Below are 19,756 nucleotides of genomic sequence, written 5' to 3' on the forward strand. Positions count from 1 at the left end.
ATAAGGAAGAATCGGTACGGGATGCTTTTATTAATGGATTACTGTCTAGATCAATTCGTCAGCGGTTGTTAGAAAATAAGACTTTGGATCTTAAGAGTGCTTTTGAGCAAGCTTCTACATTGGATGTGGCTTAGAGAAGTTCGGATTCTTATGCTCTTTTTAATCGGCCTGTGACTGTGGTTTCGGCAGTTCCGGATGAAAAGGAATTATGTGGACTTAATAGGAGTGGCTTACTAGATTCTGAAACAGTTTCTACTTCAGCGACTGTTGCCTCTAGGATTCAGAAGTGTTATTTTTGTGGGAACGTCCGGCACCCTCGTTTGAAGTGTCCTGCTCGGGAGGCTGTGTGTAGTAAATGCGGCAAGAGAGGTCATTACGCACGTGTGTGTAAATCATCAGGTTCAATTACCTCCTCTGTGACTATTCAGCCTTTAGATAGGGTGTTTATTGCATCAATTTCTGCTGTATTTGCTCATGGCCTAAACAAAGCTATAGTTACGGCCCAAGTTAATGGGTTGGAAGTGAAGGCCCTTATAGATACGGGCAGTACCGAGAGTTTTATAAGTCTTCAGTTTGCAAAGGAGAAGCATTTGAAAATTTCGCCTGTTTCCTATCAGGTGTGTATGGCTCAGACGACTCTCACTTCACAAGTAGCTGGTTGTTGCCTTGTGAAATTGATTCTTCTAGGTAATACGTATACTGATATATGCCTATCTGTTTTGCCTAATCTCTGTGCGGATATTTTGATTGGTCATGATGTGCTTCAGTTACACGAGTCTCTCAGTCTTTCATTTGGAGGGACTAAGCCACCTTTATCTATTTGTGGATTAACCTCTTTATCCATTTCTCCATTATCACTTTTTTCCAATTTGATGCCGGATTGTAAGCCAATTGCTACCAAGTCAAGAAGGTATAGCAGTCAGGATAGAGAATTTATTAATTCTGAAGTTCAACGTCTCTTATTGGAAGGAATCATTGAACCTAGTTGTTTGCCTTGGCGGGCACAGGTAGTTGTCACGACTAACGAGAGACATAAGAAACGAATGGTGATAGACTATTCCCAGACTATTAATAGGTATACTGAATTAGATGCGTACCCTTTGCCTAAGATTGATGAGCTTATCAATAAAGTATCTCAGTATAAGGTTTTTAGCACTATTGACCTAAAGAGTGCTTATCATCAGATTCCTATTGTTAAGAAGGATCAACCATATACGGCCTTTGAGGCTGGTGGAAAGCTGTATCAGTTTTGCCGAATACCATTTGGTGTTACTAATGGTGTTGCTTGTTTTCAAAGTGATAACTCTCTCTCTGACACCTTTTCATACTTAGATGACATCACGGTGTGTGGCAAATCAAGGGTGGAGCATGATTCTAACTTTGCGGAAAAAGTTGGTTTAACTTTCAATAAAGAGAAGCGTACCTTTTCGACCACTGAGGTAAATCTATTGGGGTACATTATCTCGGGAAACAAGATTAAACGAGACCCAGAACGTCTGCGACCATTGATTGATTTACCTTGTCCTACTAATTCTAAGGCTTTGCAACGAGTTGTTGGACTGTTTTCTTACTATTCTAATTGGATTGCAAATTTTTCACAGAAGATCCGGCCTCTTATTCGGGTTACGACATATCCTCTATCATGGGAGGCCAGGACGTGTTTTGATAATTTTAAAAAGGATATCCTTGGAGCAGTTGTGCATTCTATTGATGAGCAGGTTCCTTTTGTGATTGAGACGGACGCTTCTGATTTTGCAATTGGGGCTACTCTGAACCAAAATGGAAGACCTGTGGCCTTTTTCTCACGTACCTTGAACAATAGTGAAAAAAGGCATTCTTCAATAGAGAAAGAGGCGTATGCAATAGTAGAAGCAGTGCGTAAATGGAGACATTATTTATCGGGGCGACATTTTACGTTGGTAACTGATCAAAAGTCTGTGTCCTTTATGTTTGATGTCAAACATTTTGGAAAGATTAAGAATGATAAAATAATGAGGTGGAGGATTGAGTTGGCATGTTACCATTTTGATATAGTTTATCGTCCGGGGAAGGATAATGTTGCTGCTGATGCGCTGTCGAGGGCTTATTGTTCTGTGATTCACGGAGATACGCTTATTAGTTTTCACAATGCCTTATGCCATCCTGGGGTTACGAGGATGATACACTTCATACGCAGTAAGAATTTGCCCTTTTCAGTTGAAGACGTCAAGCGGATGACTTCATCATGTTCTATCTGTGCTCGGTGTAAACTGAATTTCTTTAAGCCTCAACGAGCTCATCTTATAAAGGCTACTTCTCCTTTTGAACGTTTGAGCGTCGATTTTAAGGGGCCTTTTCCTTCAACTACTCAAAACCGATATATATTTACTGTTGTGGATGAGTTTTCAAGGTTCCCTTTTGCTTTTCCTTGCGCAGATGTATCAGCTGCTACAGTTATCAAATGTCTGACTCAACTTTTTGTCATCTTTGGGATGCCTGCGTATATCCATTCGGATCAGGGAAGTTCTTTTATGTCTTCCCAGTTGAAGGAATACCTTCAGAGTCGGGGAATTTCTACTAGCAGAACTACCCCGTATAATCCCCAGGGTAATGGACAGTGCGAACGATATAATGGGGTGATCTGGAAGGCAGTTATGTTGGCTTTGACATCCCGGAACCTTAAGAATACACAGTGGGAAATGGTACTGCCTGATGCCCTGCATTCCATTAGATCATTGCTTTCAACGGCTACTAATGTGACCCCCCATGAAAGGCTCTTTAACTATCCGCGGAGATCTACTACGGGATATTCGGTACCTTCATGGCTTACTATGCAGGGACCTGTGCTGCTTCGACGCCATGTTAGATTGTCAAAATATGATCCTTTAGTGGAGGAGGTGGAGCTGTTGGAGGCAAATTCCCAATATGCTCATATTCGATTCCAAGATGGGAAAGAAAGTACCGTTTCAATTAAAGACTTGGCTCCTTGTGGTGGCCAGCCCTCTTCTGAGGATATTAACAATAGTCATGATTCAGATAATGTGGATGCTGTTACAGATACTACGAATATTTCCAATCCGACTGCAGATAATTATACTTCTATTAGTCAGCCCTCGATGGATGTTCATGACCGTCCCATTTTACCTCCTGATGGGATTTCTAATCCGGAAACCGTTGAAAATCGGGATATGGATAGCCTTCCTGCAGAAGATACTTCTGTGTCTCCTGGTGTGGGAGGGCAAGGAATTTCACCAAGGTTAAGAAGGTCGACACGAACAAGATATCCGGTCGACCGATTGAAAATGGACTTTTAAATTGATAGTAATGTTTTAAAATTGTTGAAATATTATATTATATTGTTTTAGTTGAGAGATACTTAATACTTATGTGCAATGTTACTATTTGTTGTTGCTCACTTAGTATTGTGTCATGTTGAATAGTTTTATTTTGTCTGTGCATAGTTTTAGTTGTAAATAATTAATTATAAATTGTAAAGGTTATTTAGGTTGGAGTATATTTTAAAAGGAGGGGTGAATGTGGTGATTATTCTTTATGTTTAGTAAGAAGTATTGTGATTGGTTGTTTGTTTCCTGCCTTGGGATATATGCTGTAATCTCATTGGTAGTTGATGTCATGTGATTTGTGGTGGCCATCTTAAATTCAGTTCTTTCCAGCCTTTAGTTGGGACTGGGTGTTGAAGATGTGCTACAGGATTTTTAAGTTAATAAAGCCTAGATTAGAAAGGCAAATCTATTCTTTATTTCAGTTGGTATCAATGGCAAAAGTTTAAAAAAGCTTACAAAAATTACAACTGCTGAGAATATTGTTTCAAGCATCTTGTGTCAACCGCACGCTGTCTCAGGACAGGTGCAGCGTTATTAGACATGGGGAGAGCACTCTCGAGACAGGTGTAGCGTTATTAGACATGTGGAGAGCACTCTCGGGACAGGTGTAGCATTATTAGACATGGGGAGTGTTGAATCCGTGATTCTTAAAGTATGATGTTTTCCAATAACTAGACGGAGGCTGTAACTTAACAATCAACAGGTGTTTACTGGAGGAGGGTAGTCTAAAGACTAACAGTACAAAGGCATGCTCAAGGCTTATATACAGGTGTGGTCATTGCCGGTACTACAGTACAAAGATGTGTGGGTTAGGTTGATTGGCTATGATAAATTGACCCTTAGTGTTAGGGGGATTAAATACATGGGGTTACGGGAATAGAGTGGGATATGTGTTGGTGTAGGGGTTACGGGGATCGGGTGGGATATGTGTCGGTGCGGGCTCGATGGGCTGAAATGGCCTCTATCTGCACTGTGGGGTTTCCGTGATTTCTGTGAGTATACAGGAGCTGTAAAAGTAGTTCTCTCTTAAAGGTACATACACTACAATTCCTCCCCTTTTAGATTAACAGTACCCATAACATTCAAATAACAGTTAACACTTTAACATGCACATTAAACTGAAATAGTCCATTTATAGATTCAGTCTTTGGGGCGGCTTCCTGATCCTTTCTGGATAGCGCCTTTCCTGAGGTTCTTGTTCTTGGTGCGGAGGCGATTCTGGCCCCCTTTCGTCGGTTAGTTCATCAGTTTCCGCTGCTACTGTTTCTGAGGTAGATGCTACCGGTATGTCGGGTTTGTTGTGTATGTACCTTTAAGAGAAGAACTGATTTTATACTGCAGTACCGGCAGTGGCCACACCTGTATAAAAAGCCCTAGCAGGCTTCTGTACTTCAGTCTGACGTTTACCCTCTGTTCAGTAAAATACCTGTTTTATTGTTCTCCCGCAGTCCGTGTATTATTAAGGCGCGGACTCTACAGGGCTCATCACCAGGTACGCGAGACATGGGGTTGACTCGTTCCTGTGACGCTAGGATCTGGTCGACGTGGCGTCTCACAATGTTCTCCCCGACATCCACTGTGTACATTAATGGCCCCTGCCGTGTGCATATCGTTCCGGGTTGCCATTTCTCTGTTCGGTAGTCGCGGGCCAAGACTGGTTGCCCTACATTGAAGCTCCTTGTCGGCTTCTCATTGATGTGCTGGAATTGCTTATCCTCAACATTTCTTCGCACATTTGGTCTGAGCAAATCCAGACGTGATCTCAACCTTCGGTTAAAGAACATCATGGCCGGGGTCTGGTTGGTAACTGCATGTGTTGCATTTCTGTAGGCTAACAGGAAATTGTCCACCTTATGCTGTAGTGGAATTTCATCATCGCACATGGCCCTTATCGCCTTTTTAAAGGTTTGTACGAACCTCTCAGCCAATCCATTTGTGGCTGGATGATACGGGGCGGATGTGTAATGCCTTACCCCATTCCTTCTCATAAATTTCCGAAACTCTTCGGACACAAACTGTGGTCCGTTATCATGGCAAATCTGCTCTGGCAAGCTGTTCCTGGCAAATATGGTCCGTAGGACTGCAATCATTTTCTCTGTAGTGGTTGAGGACATTTTGATCACCTCAGGCCATTTCGAGTGCGCATCCGCTGCTATTAAGAACATTGAGTCCATGAATGGACCAGCAAAATCAATATGCACCCATTGCCATGGAGATGAGGGCCACTCCCATGGGTGTAGAGGGGCATGTGGTGGTGCATTTTGGACCTTCTGGCATCCTGAGCAGCTCTTTGTTAGGTCCTCAATTTGTTGATCGATCCCCGGCCACCACACATAAGCCCTAGCAAGGCTTTTCATTTTCACCCCTCCCGGATGGCCTTCGTGAAGCTCATTGAGCACTCTCTCCCTTAACTTGGGTGGAATTACCACTTGGGATCCACACATCACTGTCCCCTGGCATACTGACAGCTGTTCTCTTCTGGATGAGAATGCTGGCAACAGTGAGTCGCCATGTGTTGGCCATCCCTTCACCGTCAAATCATATACCCGAGACAGTGTCGGATCATTGCGGGTCTCCTTCTCTATATCCGCGTTAGTTACTGGCAATCGTTCAATTATCGACGAATAAAATATTTCGATAGGGTCCACTGCTGGTGCTTCCTCCACAGTAGGCAGTGGCAGGCGTGATAGCCCATCAGCGTTTCCATGCTGTTTCGTGCCCTTATACTCTATTTCATATTGGTTCGCCCCTAGAAAAAGGGACCATCTTTGTAGCCGTTGTGCAGTCATCACCGGAACGCCCTTCTTTGGATTAAAGATGGAGACAAGTGGTTGGTGGTCAGTCAGCAAGGTGAACTTCTGCCCATGCAGATAGTGGTTGAATTTTTTTACTCCCCATCCTAGGTTGAGGGCCTCCCTGTCGATCTGGGCGTAGTTGCGCTCGGCTGAGGTTAGTGACCGAGATGCAAAGGCTACTGGCCTCTCCAACCCGTCTGGGAATTTGTGCGACAGCACCGCTCCAATACCATAGGGTGATGCATCACATGCCAACCGAATTGGTAGTGCTGGGTTGAAATGGGCCAACACCTCTTTTGATGTGATCAATTCTTTGCACTTCTGGAAAGCTCGTTTACATTCGTCATTCCACTTCCATGGTACCCCCGTTTGCAGTAGGGTGTTCAGTGGGCATAATACTGTAGACAAATTTAGTCAGAACTTATGGTAGTACTTCACCAGCCCGAGGAACGACCTCTGTTGTGACACAATTTCCGGTGCTGGAGCCTTGACTACTGCCTCAATCTTTTCAGGGGACTTATGTAACCCCTCTTCATCAATAACGTGGCCACAATACGAGATCTGCTTCTGGAAAAACTCGCACTTGTGGCGATTAGCTCGTAGCCCATATTCCTTTAATCTAGTGAGCACTTCTCCAGGTTGGCGAGGTGATCACTGTCATTTTCGCCCGTGACCAGGATGTCGTCCAAATAACACTGGGTCCCTGGAATCCCTTGCAGGACTTGATCCATTGCCCTTTGCCAAATAGCCGGAGCCGATGCTACCATGAACACCAGCCGGTTGTATTGGTAGAGACCTTTATGAGTGTTGATCGTGAGGTATTGTTTCGAGGCTTCTTCTACCTCCATTTGCAGGTACGCCTGGGCCAGATCAATTTTGGTGAAGCGTTTACCTCCAGATAGCGAGGCGAAAATATCCTCAATCCGTGGAAGTGGATATTGTACCGTGTGAAGGACTGGGTTCACTGTCACCTTAAAATCCCCACAGATGCGGACCTTTTTTGGTTCCCCAGGCGTATTACTCAACGACCTCTTCATTACAGGAACGATGGGTGTAGCCCACTCGCTCCAGTCTACTTTGGACAGTACTCCTGAACGTTCCAACCCTTCCAGCTCTGCTTCGACGGCTGGTCGGATCGCATAAGGCACCAGTCTGGCCTTAAAAAACTTTGGGCTTGCATTTTCCTCTATTTTAATCATCACTGTTATGCCTTTTAGTGTTCCAAGTCCCTCCTGGAACACTTCTTGTGCGTCAGTTAGCATTTTTGACAGTCGTCCAGGTGTGAGACCAGGAAGCTCCAGAGCGATTTGGACAGACTGGGCGATTGGGCGGATAAATGGCAGATGCACTATAATGTGGACAAGTGCGAAGTTATCCACCTTGGGTGCAGGAACGGGAGGGCAAATTATTATTTAAATGGCAATAGATTGGGAGAGGGGGAAGTACAGAGAGACCTGGGTGTTCTTGTACACCAGTCACTGAAGGCGAGCATGCAGGTGCAACAGGCGGTCAAGAAGGCAAACGGTATGCTGGCCTTCATAGCAAAAGGGTTAGAATACAGGAACAGGGATACCTTGCTGCAGCTGTACAGGGCACTGGTGAGACCACACCTCGAGTACTGTGTACAGTTTTGGTCGCCTCATCTGAGGAAGGATGTTCTTGCCATGGAGGGGGTGCAGCGGCGATTCACCAGGCTGATACCAGGAATGGCGGGAATGACCTATGAGGAGAGACTATGTAGTTTAGGGATGTACACACTGGAGTTTAGAAGATTGAGAGGGGACCTCATAGAAGTGTATAAAATTCTGACAGGTCTAGACAGACTGGATGCAGAAGGAATGTTTCCCTTGGCGGGTGAGAACAGAACTAGAGGACATAATTTAAGGATAAGGGCTAAACCATTTAGGACAGAGATGAGGGGGAATTTCTTCACTCAGAGAGTGGTGAACCTGTGGAACTCATTGCCACAGAGGGCAGTGTACGCCAGCTCATTAAATATATTTAAGAGGGAATTAGATATATTTCTACGGGCAAAAGGGGTTAAGGGTTACGGAGAGAAGGCGGGGACGGGATACTGAATTAAAGGATCAGCCATGATCTCATTAAATGGCGGAGCAGGCACGAAGGGCCGAATGGCCTACTCCTGCTCCTATCTTCTATGTATCTATGTATCTATGTATCCTTTTTGGCCTCAACCTTCAGTGCCTGTATGGAATGCCAATCTAATTGTATCTTCCGGATCCATTCACGTCCTAGTAGTGGTGGTCCTCCATCTGGCAATACATATAGGTCCATTTTAGGTATTTCCTGGCCTTTGTATATCACGTTCACCCTTATTTTTCCTTTGGGGTAGACTTTTTGCCCCGTGTACGTCTTCAAGACAATCTCTGTAGCTTTCAAGTGTATATGTGAAAATAGCCGCTTGTAGTCCCTTTGGTTTATGACTGTTAGGGCTAATCCTGTGTCCAATTCCATTTTCACTTGGACTCCGTCTATCTTGAGCGTGACCCAGATAGTCTGGTGATCCTCCATTTTGATTACCTTATGTAGTTTCAGACAACCCAGCTCCTTGCTTCCGGAGTCTGTATCACTTTTCTGTTCGTCTGAACTACTGTCCATCACCTTATGTACCTTTTTGTACTTCTCCTGTGGAGATGTCTTGCTGCTGGTTTTCTTCCCTGACCTGCAGACTCTTGCTATGTGTCCTGCTTTTCCACACTGTCTGCACACTTGGTCCTTGAACCAACTGGAGGAGGGAAGTCTAAAGACTAACAGTACAGAGGCATGCTCACGGCTTATATACAGGTGTGGTCACTGCCAGTACTACAGTATACAGGAGCTGTAAAAGTAGTTCTCTCTTAAAGGTACATACAGTACAGGGAGAGCACTCGGGACAGGTGCAGCATTATTAGACACGGGGAGAGCACTCTCGGGACAGGTGTAGCATTATTAAACATGGGGAGAGCACTCTCGGGACAGGTGCAGCATTATTAGACACGGGGAGAGCACTCTCGGGACAGGTGTAGCGTTATTAGACATGGGGAGAGCACTCTCGGGACAGGTGCAGCATTATTAGACATGTGGAGAGCACTCTCAGGACAGGTGCAGCATTATTAGACATGGGGAGAGCACTCTCGGGACAGGTGCAGCATTATTAGACATGTGGAGAGCACTCTCAGGACAGGTGCAGCATTATTAGACACGGGGAGAGCACTCTCGCGACAGGTGTAGCGTTATTAGACATGTGGAGAGCACTCTCGGGACAGGTGTAGCATTATTAGACACGGGGAGAGCACTCTCGGGATAGGTAACACATTGGCTCCGAATATGCATGGAGCAGAATCGTGAAGTGAGGGAAACAGATCACAAACCCATTTAAAGAGGTGAAGTTGTGTTTCCCTTTAGGAGTGCGGAATATCAAAATAGATCAATTTAAGTGAGTCTCTTTAAGTGAGTGATTGGCTGTAGTTCTGTACTCAGTTGGGTGATGAGCCTGCAATCATTTTCTACTTTTGCCGAACAGATCCTTGAAGCCACGCCCCTTCTGGAGTCCTTCGGGAATGCCAAAACTGTACGGAATGATAACTCCAGTAGGTTTGGGAAATACATTGAAATCTTTTTGCAGGAGTAAGTATTAACGTTTGTCTGCTTGCACAATCCAAAGTTCCACCCACCCACCTGCCCACTTACTCACTTGCCCGCCCGTCTGCACACTCGCTTGCCCGCCCGCCCGCCCACTCACTCACTCACTCACTCAGGTCCTCTAACACCCTGTGTCATGGGGGTGCTGAACACGTAACGCTGATTTTGTCTCAGTACTGATAACATTTTCTCTTTACAGTGGGGTGATATGCGGTGCCATAACCTCGCAGTATCTTCTTGAGAAGTCGAGGATTGTGTTTCAGGTGTGTCCTGTGTTACAATTTTAGGTATCCAATCACACTGCCACTCTTCTCTGTATAACTCTGGTCAAGCTGTCTGTTTTGTTTGATGATGTCACGTGAAGGAATTCTACCTTATAACTTCTTTAAAAACATGACAAGCTGGATTTGGAAATCCTAGCTATGGAAGAATTCTGGCCTTGTTGGTACAGGACAGTTGTTGACCCTGAATAAGTAACCTTATTAAAACAGGACAATGGTCAACCCTGGATAATGATCTTGATTAAACTTCTTAAGAATGACACATGATGTAAAGGATAATGCACAAACAAAGGACATCTGCCCTTTTGAACATGAATGGTGAACTCCCAATAACTATTGATGATGCAGCAGTAAGAAGTGCAGGGGTTCAGCTAAAAGATGATTAGTGATAATTAACTTGGATCAACAAAAACCTTATGAAATACTACAGAAAAAGGGTATAAATATTGAAGTTTCGAATTAGATAATTAGACTCACTTTAATCGGGCAAAGCGATTCTCGACTACAGGGGCGGGTCTGTAGTCCTTCACTCTTTTGTACCTCGGGGATTGAAGGTAACTGATACCTTGATAGTTGATGGATAATCTGTATAGAAAATGTGGAGAACTTTAATACTGTAGTGAAGTTAAGATTTAAAAGTAAGATTCTCTGTTAAAAGTAAGATTGTATTTTTTTTCTTTTTAGAACTGTTAATGTTGCGACTGATTGATTCACCAACTGTAAATTGCATGTCGGTTCTTTTAATAAATCTCTATATATTTTTAGAATTGTCTCACATAAGTCTTCTGTATCAATAACTCGCGAACCCAATCTCTGTACACTCTTTGGTGAAGAGGTACATTTCTGAGGGGAGATCTCCGGACCCTTATAATATCCGGAACGTTACAGTCTGGCTAAACTTAATAAAAGTGGACAGTAACATTCTCGGGTTCCTCCTTTCTTTTAGGGAGAGATAGACCGGACCTTTAGACCCAGTTAAGCGTCTTTAGGATTCGGCTACCTCAACCTTTAGTTGAAAGTGAACATCTGAGAAATTCGCCTGATTCGGGATAGTCCCAAAGGGGCTCGGACATGTAAATATCCTTTCAGTCACATGTAACCACATGTCACGTGTGAAGTGTATCCCAAGAGTGCCCGTACCCCATGGTTACCCCAAGTACCCGTAGCCCACGGGTACCCCAAGAGTACCCGTACCCCACAGGTACCTCAATAGTACCCGTACCGCACAGGTACCCCAATAGTACCCGTACCCCACGGGTACCCCAATAGTACCCGTAACCCACGGGTATCCCAAGAGTACCCGTAACCCAAGAGTACCTGTACCCCACGGGTACCCCAAGAGTACCCGTACCCACGGGTACCCCAAGAGTACCAGTACCCCAGGAGTACCCGTACCCCACGGTGGCATAGTGGTTAGCACTGTTGCCTCACAGCGCCAGGGACCCGGGTTCGAATCCGGCCTCGGGTGACTGTCTGTGTGGAGTTTGCACATTCTCCCCGTGTTTGCGTGGGTTTCCTCCGGGTGCTCCGGTTTCCTCCCACAGTCCAAAGATGTGCGGGTTAGGTTGATTGGCTATGATAAATTGACCCTTAGTGTTAGGGGGATTAAATACGTGGGGTTACGGGGATAGGGTGGGATATGTGTTGGTGTAGGGGTTACGGGGATCGGGTGGGATATGTGTCGGTGCAGGCTCGATGGGCCGAAATGGCCTCTATCTGCACTGTGGGGTTTCTGTGATTCTGTGATTCTGTACCCCAAGAGTACCCGTACCCCACGGGTACTCCAAGAGTACCCGTACCCCATGGGTACCCCAAGTGTACCCATAACCCAAGAGTTCCCGTACCCCATGGGTACCCCAAATGTACGCCAGTTTCATGTCAGCAGTGAAGTGCCACTTAAAACAGAACTTGTTTGAAATGACCTCAACACGCAGTAGAGTGAAAAAGCTGCTCCTGATGCCCGTTACATAGCGAGTGCTGCAACTGGCCTGTGACCCATGGCCTTAACCCTAACCCCGATCAGAATCCAGTGACCTTTGCTGGAAAGTGTATATGTGCAGCCACTGGTTGAGGTTATATCCTAGGATATGAGGAGACTGCTCTCACGAGGGGTAATTTTAACCCAACCTGCCCAAAGTTGAAGTCAATGGAGAGTAAATTCGGGCGGGGTGTAAAATGGAGTGGGGGTAAAAGGGGATGGGGTGTAAAGGGGTGGGGTTTAATGGGGCAGGGTTTAAAATGGGGCGGGGTGTAAAGGGGAGGGATGTAAGGGGGCAGGGTGTAAAGGGGTGGGGTTTAATGGGGCAGGGTTTTAAATGGGGTGGGGTCTAATGGGGCGGGGTGTAAAGGGGCGGGGTGTAAAGGGGAGGGGTGTAAAAGGGAGGGGTGTGAGGGGGCGGGGTGTAAAGGGGAGGGGTGTAAAGGGGGTGGGGTGTAAGGGTAGCGGGGTGTAAAGGGGCGGGGTGTAAAGGGGAGGGGTGTAAGGGGGCGGGGTGTAAAGGGGTGGGGTTTAATGGGGCAGGGTTTTAAATGGGGTGGGGTCTAATGGGGCGGGGTGTAAAGGGGCGGGGTGTAAAGGGGAGGGGTGTAAAAGGGAGGGGTGTGAGGGGGCGGGGTGTAAAGGGGAGGGGTGTAAAGGGGGTGGGGTGTAAGGGTAGCGGGGTGTAAAGGGGCGGGGTGTAAAGGGGAGGGGTGTAAGGGGGCGGGGTGTAAAGGGGCGGGGTGTAAAGGGGAGGGGTGTAACGGGGAGGGGTGTAAAGGGGGTGGGGTGTAATGGGGTGGGGTGTAATGGGGTGGGGTGTAAGGGGGCGGGGTGTAAAGGGGAGGGGTGTAAGGGGGCGGGGTGTAAGGGGTGGGGTGTAAAGGGGTGGGGTGTAACGGGGAGGGGCATAAAGGGGGTGGGGTGTAACGGGGAGGGGCGTAAAGGGGGTGGGGTGTAACGGGGAGGGGTGTAAAGGGGGTGGGGTGTAATGGGGAGGGGTGTAAAGGGGGCGGGGTGTAAAGGGGGTGGGGTGTAACGGGGTGGGGTGTAACGGGGAGGGGTGTAAAGGGGCGGGGTGTAAAGGGGGCGGGATGTAACGGGGAGGGGTGTAAAGGGGCGGGGTGTAAAGGGGGTGGGGTGTAAAGGGGGTGGGGTGTAAGGGGGCGGGGTGTAAGGGGGCGGGGTGTAACAGGGAGGGGTGTAACGGGGAGGGGTGTAAAGGGGGTGGGGTGCAACGGGGTGGGGTGTAAGGGGGCGGGGTGTAAAGGGGGGGGATGTAAGGGGGCGGGGTGTAAAAGGGGTGGGGTGTAAGGGGCGGGGTGTAAAGGGGTGGGGTGTAACGGGGAGGGGTGTAAAGGGGGTGGGGTGTAAAGGGGGTGGGGTGTAAGGGGAGGGGTGTAAAGGGGAGGGGTGTAACGGGGAGGGGTGTAAAGAGGGCAGGGTGTAATGGGGAGGGGTGTAAGGGGGCGGGGTGTAAAGGGGGTGGGGTGTAACGGGGAGGGGTGTAACGGGGTGGGGTGTAAAGGAGACAACTGACCTGATTCTGTCAGCTTCCTGCTGGGCGGGTTTGGTTAAAATTGCCCCCAATGTTTGCCACAGTACCAGCAGGCCTTCGTACATTCTTGACTGGTTGGCAATAGAAATAGGGATTACTGCTACTCCCAAGCAGACCATATATGCATCTAAAGAAGATTGATCTTTTTCGGTTTCCCTCTCGTTCACATGTCAGCCAAGATTTGAGCACATTTCCCTCTTCACTCTTTCTGTGGATTGATGGGTTTGTGCTTTTCTCTCACCCAACAGCAGCCGACCACCTGCCCAGTGTCTTTAACTTCCAGCGTCCCTTAGTCTTATTGTACAGGTTATGTATTTGCATAAATTGTCTGTGCTATTTCACCACAGCCTTCACCCATTATTATGTTAATGCAATGAGGATTAATGAGAACACACTAACCTGTGCAATAAAACAAGGACAAAGAGGGAATTAAATCCACTGATAAATTCAGATTTGCTGGAGAGGTTCAAATATTTCACCCTGTCCCAAATCAGTCACAAGAAACGAGAGAAAAAACTCATTTCCGTTAGTTTGGAAGGCAGCTGGAATTAGCTTTCTTTACATTTTTCAATATCTAGGCCAAAAATGAAAGAAATTACCACATTTTCTATGAGATGCTGGCAGGACTCTCGAGTCAACAGAAGCAAAGGTTCTACCTCCAGGAGGCTGAGACATACTATTACCTGAATCAGGTAAGTTCTTTAAAAGGTGTAAGTACAACCGTCGCTCATTGCTCAGCTGCTGAAGGTGTCACCTGGTGCAGGAGTAAGTCACAACAGTGAGAAAGGTCTCCTAGTTCAATCCTCACCTGTGCTCAATTAGCTTTTCTTCATTTGTTCTTGTGATGTGCGCAATGCTGTCACAGTGATGTTTATTGTCCATTCCTAGTTGCCCTGAGACGGTGGTGGTGGGCCGCCTTCTCCTTGAATGGCTGAAGGTGCTTCAGTGTTCGGGAGGGAATTCCAGGATACTAACACAGTGACAATAAAGGAATGGCGATACATGTCAAAGTCAGGATGTGTGACTTGGAGGTGATGGTGTCCCCTGGCATTGCTGCCCTTGTCCTTCTCGCTGGTAGAGGTCACAGGGAGGGAGGTTCTGGTGAAGTGACCTTGGTGAGTTGCTGCAGTGCATCCTGTAGATCATAAACACTGTAGCCACAGTGCACCAGTGGGGGAGGAGGTGGAGATTGAGTCCAGTGGTAAGGGCACCAATCAAGAGAACTGCTTTGCCCTGGATGGTGTCGAGCTTCGAGTGCTTTTGCAGCTATACCCATGCAGGTGAGCAATGTTCCCATTAAGCTGTGTGGCTACGTAACGGTCTGGAGGTTCCGCGCAGCCAGCTCACCGGCTTTTAAATGGAAAAACCGCGCATGCGTGGAAATTTGAATGGGCCGCACAGCCTGTTAAAGGGGCTGCGCATCCAAATAAAAAATTAGAGGGAACATTGGTGCTGAATAGTCCCATCATTTCTGACTTGAGCCTTGTAGATGATGGAGGGCCTTTGAGGGGATCAAGAGGTGAGCCAGTCATTGCAGAGTACAGCCTCTAACCTTGTGTTGATATGGCTGGTCCAGTTAAGATTCTGGTTAGTGGTGCCCAAGATGTTGATGGTGGGAAATTCAGCAATGACGATTCCATTGAAGGCCTGGGAGATGGCTGGGCTTTCTATTGTTGGGGAAGGTAATTGCCTGGCATTTACACGGCTTGGATGTTATCTGACACTTGTCAACCCAAAACTGGATGTTCTCCAAGTCCTGTGTTGACTGGCATGTACTGCTTCATTATTAAAGGAGCTGTGAATGGATCTTCAGCTCCACTCCTGGTCTTATGACAGAAGGTAGGTCATTGATGAAGCAACTGAAGATGGTTGGGCCTAGGACTGTGCCCTGAGGAACTCTGGTAGTGATGTCCTGGGGCTGTGATCATTGGTCTCTGGCAACTATGACCATCAGGTATGACTCCAGCTGTTGGAGAATTTCCCTTTGATCCCACCAACCTCGGTTTTTCTAGGACTCCTTGTGCTATACATGCCGTTTGATGGCAATATTGATGACTTCTTCCATCACCTTTGTTGATGATTGGCTGGAGGTTGTTAGGGCAGTAATTGGCCAGTTAGATTTATCATGTTTTTTTGTGGATAGGACATACGTGGGCAATTTTACCCAATGCTAGGTAGATGCCAGAATTGTAGTTGGACTGGAGTATCTTGGCTAGTGGTTAGTTCTGGTGCACTGGCCTCCACTACAGTTGGGATGTTGCCAGGGCCCATAGTCTTGCTGTGTCCAGTGAACTCAGCCACTTAATATCATATGGAGTGAACTAAATTGGCATCAATGATGGTGAGGATCTCGTCCACTCAGACTGCAAATCATTTGGAAAAAACAGTTCAGACAAAATTTGTTTTTTCAGGGGGGAAACTGTGAGATTTCGGGGAAGGATGATGGGGAAGATTTCCTCCGGCTGCTGAGCTCAATGGAGGTGCTCAGTTTCAGCCCAGATGAACAGAACAGCATCTTCTGCATTCTCTCTTCAGTTCTTCACCTGGGGAATGTCTACTTCGAGAAATATGAGGTTTGTTTTTTAAACATGTAATTCTTACACTGAAATAAAAACAGAAAATGCTGGAAACACTCAGCAGTTCAGACAGCATCTGTGGAGAGAGAAAGGTGGGGTTAATGTTTCAGGTCGATGACCTTTTGAAAGGAAAGAAAGGCTTGCATTTATATAGCGCCTTTCATGACCACCGGACATGCCAAAGCGCTTTACAACCAATGAAGTACTTTTGAAGTTTAGTCACTGTTGTAATGTTGGTCAGAGAACCCCCTACTGCGGGTTTGGCTGTAATTCTGTCGGTGCAGGCCGGGGCACTGGGGCTATTATGTTTGATCTCCGACCTGCGTCACTACCTACTCAAGCTCCTTGGGGCAACAGGCCCTGAAATTAACCATGAGTAGTGGATTCCTGGGTTGTGTTACAGGCTGGGATCTAATCAAAGACTTTATGGTTGGTTTATATACAGAGTAATGGATACCCAGGAGTGAGTTGCAAGCTGCGATCTAATTGAGGAGTTTTAATGGTTTATAGATAGAATAATCGATATGCAGAAGTAAATTACAGGCTACAATCTGATTGAGAGTTTTGGAAGGTTTAAAAATAGAATAATGGATACTTGGAAGGACATAATCTCATCGGGGAGGTCTAGATCATTTGATAAACTCCAAAATCATCGAGCTGTCTGCTTTGATTGTAGTCACGCCTGATATGACATGTCAGAAGGAACGGTGCTAAACTGTTCCCATGGTTACACATTATTGGATTTCATTGTTCGGATCTAATATTTTTCAACCAAAGTTGCTGGCAGTTAAAGAATGCCTGGAATCTGTCTATTGATATACTCACTTAAATGTTACAGACCGATTCACAGGAGATTGCTTCGGTGGTGAGTGCTCGTGAGATCCGAGTGGTGGCGGAGCTGTTACAGATCTCTCCGGAGGGGCTGCAGAAGTCCATCACCTATAAAGTGACAGTAAGTTCAGTTCGCGGTGGCTGCAGATCATGCAACTTCACAATGAAGCTTTTTACAGTTAATCTCCATGTGGAAACCATCTTATTGAGCAGTTAAACTGAGCTTCACAGGCAGTGCCACAAAAACGTGCAATATACTGGAGCCAAACCAGGATCTGTTCAGGGTTCGAAGAGGAATCTCTACCACCATGAACCTTACATCAGCTGAAATACAATTGCTAGAGATACAGAGACAACTTTAGAATGAAAGTGCTCTGTGTGTTTAGCATTGTGTGCGTCATCCTGTGACTCCCTGATTTGAGAGCAGTGTACAGCCCAGGTGCTCAAATCAGCTATCGCTCTCATCTGATTAATCCCTTTCACTGATGAACGCTCATTGATCTGCCCAAAGCTTTTCACATACAAGCCAACAAGGGCTCTGAACGCGGGCATCAAAGATAGAGCCATTATCCCAGGCTCCTCCTGGAAGCAGGATAAATTCACGCTCCTTTATCATCCCATTCCTCAGTAAACCCACCCTCAACCTTCCTCGCCAATTACTGCTCCATCTCCAAACTCTGTGGCCGGAATTTTCCAGGGTGTCAGCGGGCGGGATTAGTGGCGGGTCGGGTGGGAAAGTGGGTTTTTTGACAGCGGGTCGGGAACCCGCCGCAATGCGCCATTCCCAATGTCGGGTCTGTCAGCGCTGAGCAGACCTGACAGGCAGCGGCGGACAACCCAGTTAAAGTAATTATAATGTACTTACCAGACCGTTAATGGGCTTTTTTACCTTACTTTTTAACTTTAACTTCATTGCCACAGGAACCATGCTGTTCAGTGTCCACACGTCTGTCAACCTAAGGCGGGAGTTTAGTGGCCATTGCTCCAGCTGATTCCGTGACAGCTTCAAATGTACAGTAAAAGCTCCCACCTGACAGAGATCACTTTCCTCAGCCACAAGCTGTTCCTCACTGCATTTCCACAACAGATTCACAAGGCTGCAAGTCTTTCCACAAGTCTCCATCCAGTCTCACCTCATTACCTCTCTCACCAGTGACAGATCGCTTCTGTCATCTGTACTTCACCTGCCATCTATTCCATCAGCATGGGTGCTGTTTATACTGTCTCACCTTGGTCCTCAGAATCGGACCACGATGAGCCCCAACACCAGCAGCACCGAAAACAACACCAACCTTCTCTGCAATCACCTGATGCTGCACAGGACAGAGGTGATCAGCACCCAATCACATTGCTGCCCAGGAGGCCAGGGATGGCCTCATCATGGCCAGATTTACTTAACTTTGTACACCCTGGCTGCCACATGATGCGCCAGGTTGGCACCACCCCACACCCAACACCATAAAGCATCCCTACAATGACCAAGCCATTCCATTCATACTCCTCACCATTGTGAGGGGTACCGTTATGTCTCGCCATTCACTGCAACTCACTAAGCCACTTCCAAAGGTGCACACAAATCTGTCCAAGACCAGAAAGTGTTGAAAATAAAGATTTCAATGTTTGACAGCACATTAATAGAAACTTTACATAAATATTGGATAAAACACCCAAGTGGCTACCCTTGTGTGTTGTTAGTTGGTATGATTGCACTAGGATGAGGGTGAGTGTGAGGGGTGGCTAGTGAGATGGAGATGTGTTAATGTAGACAGAGAGGGATGGGTGGAGGTGCAAGGTAGGCTGGTTTGAGTAAGGATGTGCAGGAGTAGGGTAGGGAAGGCGGATGTGATGAGAGGCACAGCAGGATGAGGTTGAGTGTGGCTTTGTATTAACGTTTTGTGAACTATTGAGATCATTGAAACGTTTGCGGCACAGCACCCAGGTCCTCCTGACCACAACCCTGCTTGTGCCCCCCTGTGCAATGTGCAAACAGGCTGCGTTGATCTCCTGGGGAGGTGTCTTCCGCCCATCGGAAGAGAAGAGAACCTCCCTGCATGCTGTGACTCCCTCCATAAGCATATGGAGGGAGTCATGGGAGAACCTGGGTGCAGCCCTCTGCCTCTGTGCAGTGATTGTCAATGTTTGCAGCACCTCAGTGCTGTAGAACACTGACAGCACAAATGTCAAAAGAAAATTTGCCATGGTCCCTTTAAGGAAACCAGCTGATGACACGTCATGAATGACGTCGCTTCCTCTAATTGGACCGGGAAACACGCTGGGACTGCTTAGCAAACCCTATTAACGTAAATTCATTTTAGACAGTGGGATGGAGCCAGCAGCGGGGCCGCAACCCGCCACCGACATCGCCCGCACCGGACCCGCCGAGGTCAGCAAAATCGTGGCCTAAGTTCCTTGAACTTGTTATTTCCTCTCTGCTCCGTGTCATTCCTCCCATTACTCCCTGTTTGAATCCTTCCAGTCTAGCTCCTGCCATTCTCACTGCAGGAAATGGTCCTAACCAAAGTCATGGACAATATCCTAAGTGACTGTCGCCAAGCTGCTTTATCCCTCCTCAGTCTCCTCAGCATTCCACACAATCGAGCACACCCTCCTCCTCCAGTACCTCTCTCTGTCCAACTCTGAGAGACTACTGTTGTAGTAAATGATGCGCTATCAATTACTCATAAAAGACTGAGAGTTAGAAGAGTAACTAAAGGCTTTTATTAACAACAGAATGGAGGTCTGCCTCGCGTGGTCGACCGGTCCATGATACTA

At 46.8% G+C, this 19,756-nt stretch overlaps 1 protein-coding gene across 1 annotated transcript in view; it reads left to right on the top strand.

Annotated features, from left to right (window-relative positions):
- myo15aa (myosin XVAa) overlaps positions 1-19,756 on the top strand; it is a 581,049-nt gene that overhangs the window by 256,949 nt on the left and 304,344 nt on the right. Inside the window, 5 exon segments of the mRNA XM_086002218.1 lie at positions 9,642-9,745; positions 9,960-10,023; positions 14,156-14,269; positions 15,989-16,150; positions 16,992-17,105. Of these exon segments, the coding sequence (XP_085858344.1) occupies positions 9,642-9,745; positions 9,960-10,023; positions 14,156-14,269; positions 15,989-16,150; positions 16,992-17,105 (558 nt within the window).

Source organism: Somniosus microcephalus, chromosome 11 (genome assembly GCF_052327205.1).
Source record: "Somniosus microcephalus isolate GS21.2 chromosome 11, FLI_Smic_1.0, whole genome shotgun sequence".
NCBI lineage: Eukaryota > Metazoa > Chordata > Chondrichthyes > Squaliformes > Somniosidae > Somniosus > Somniosus microcephalus.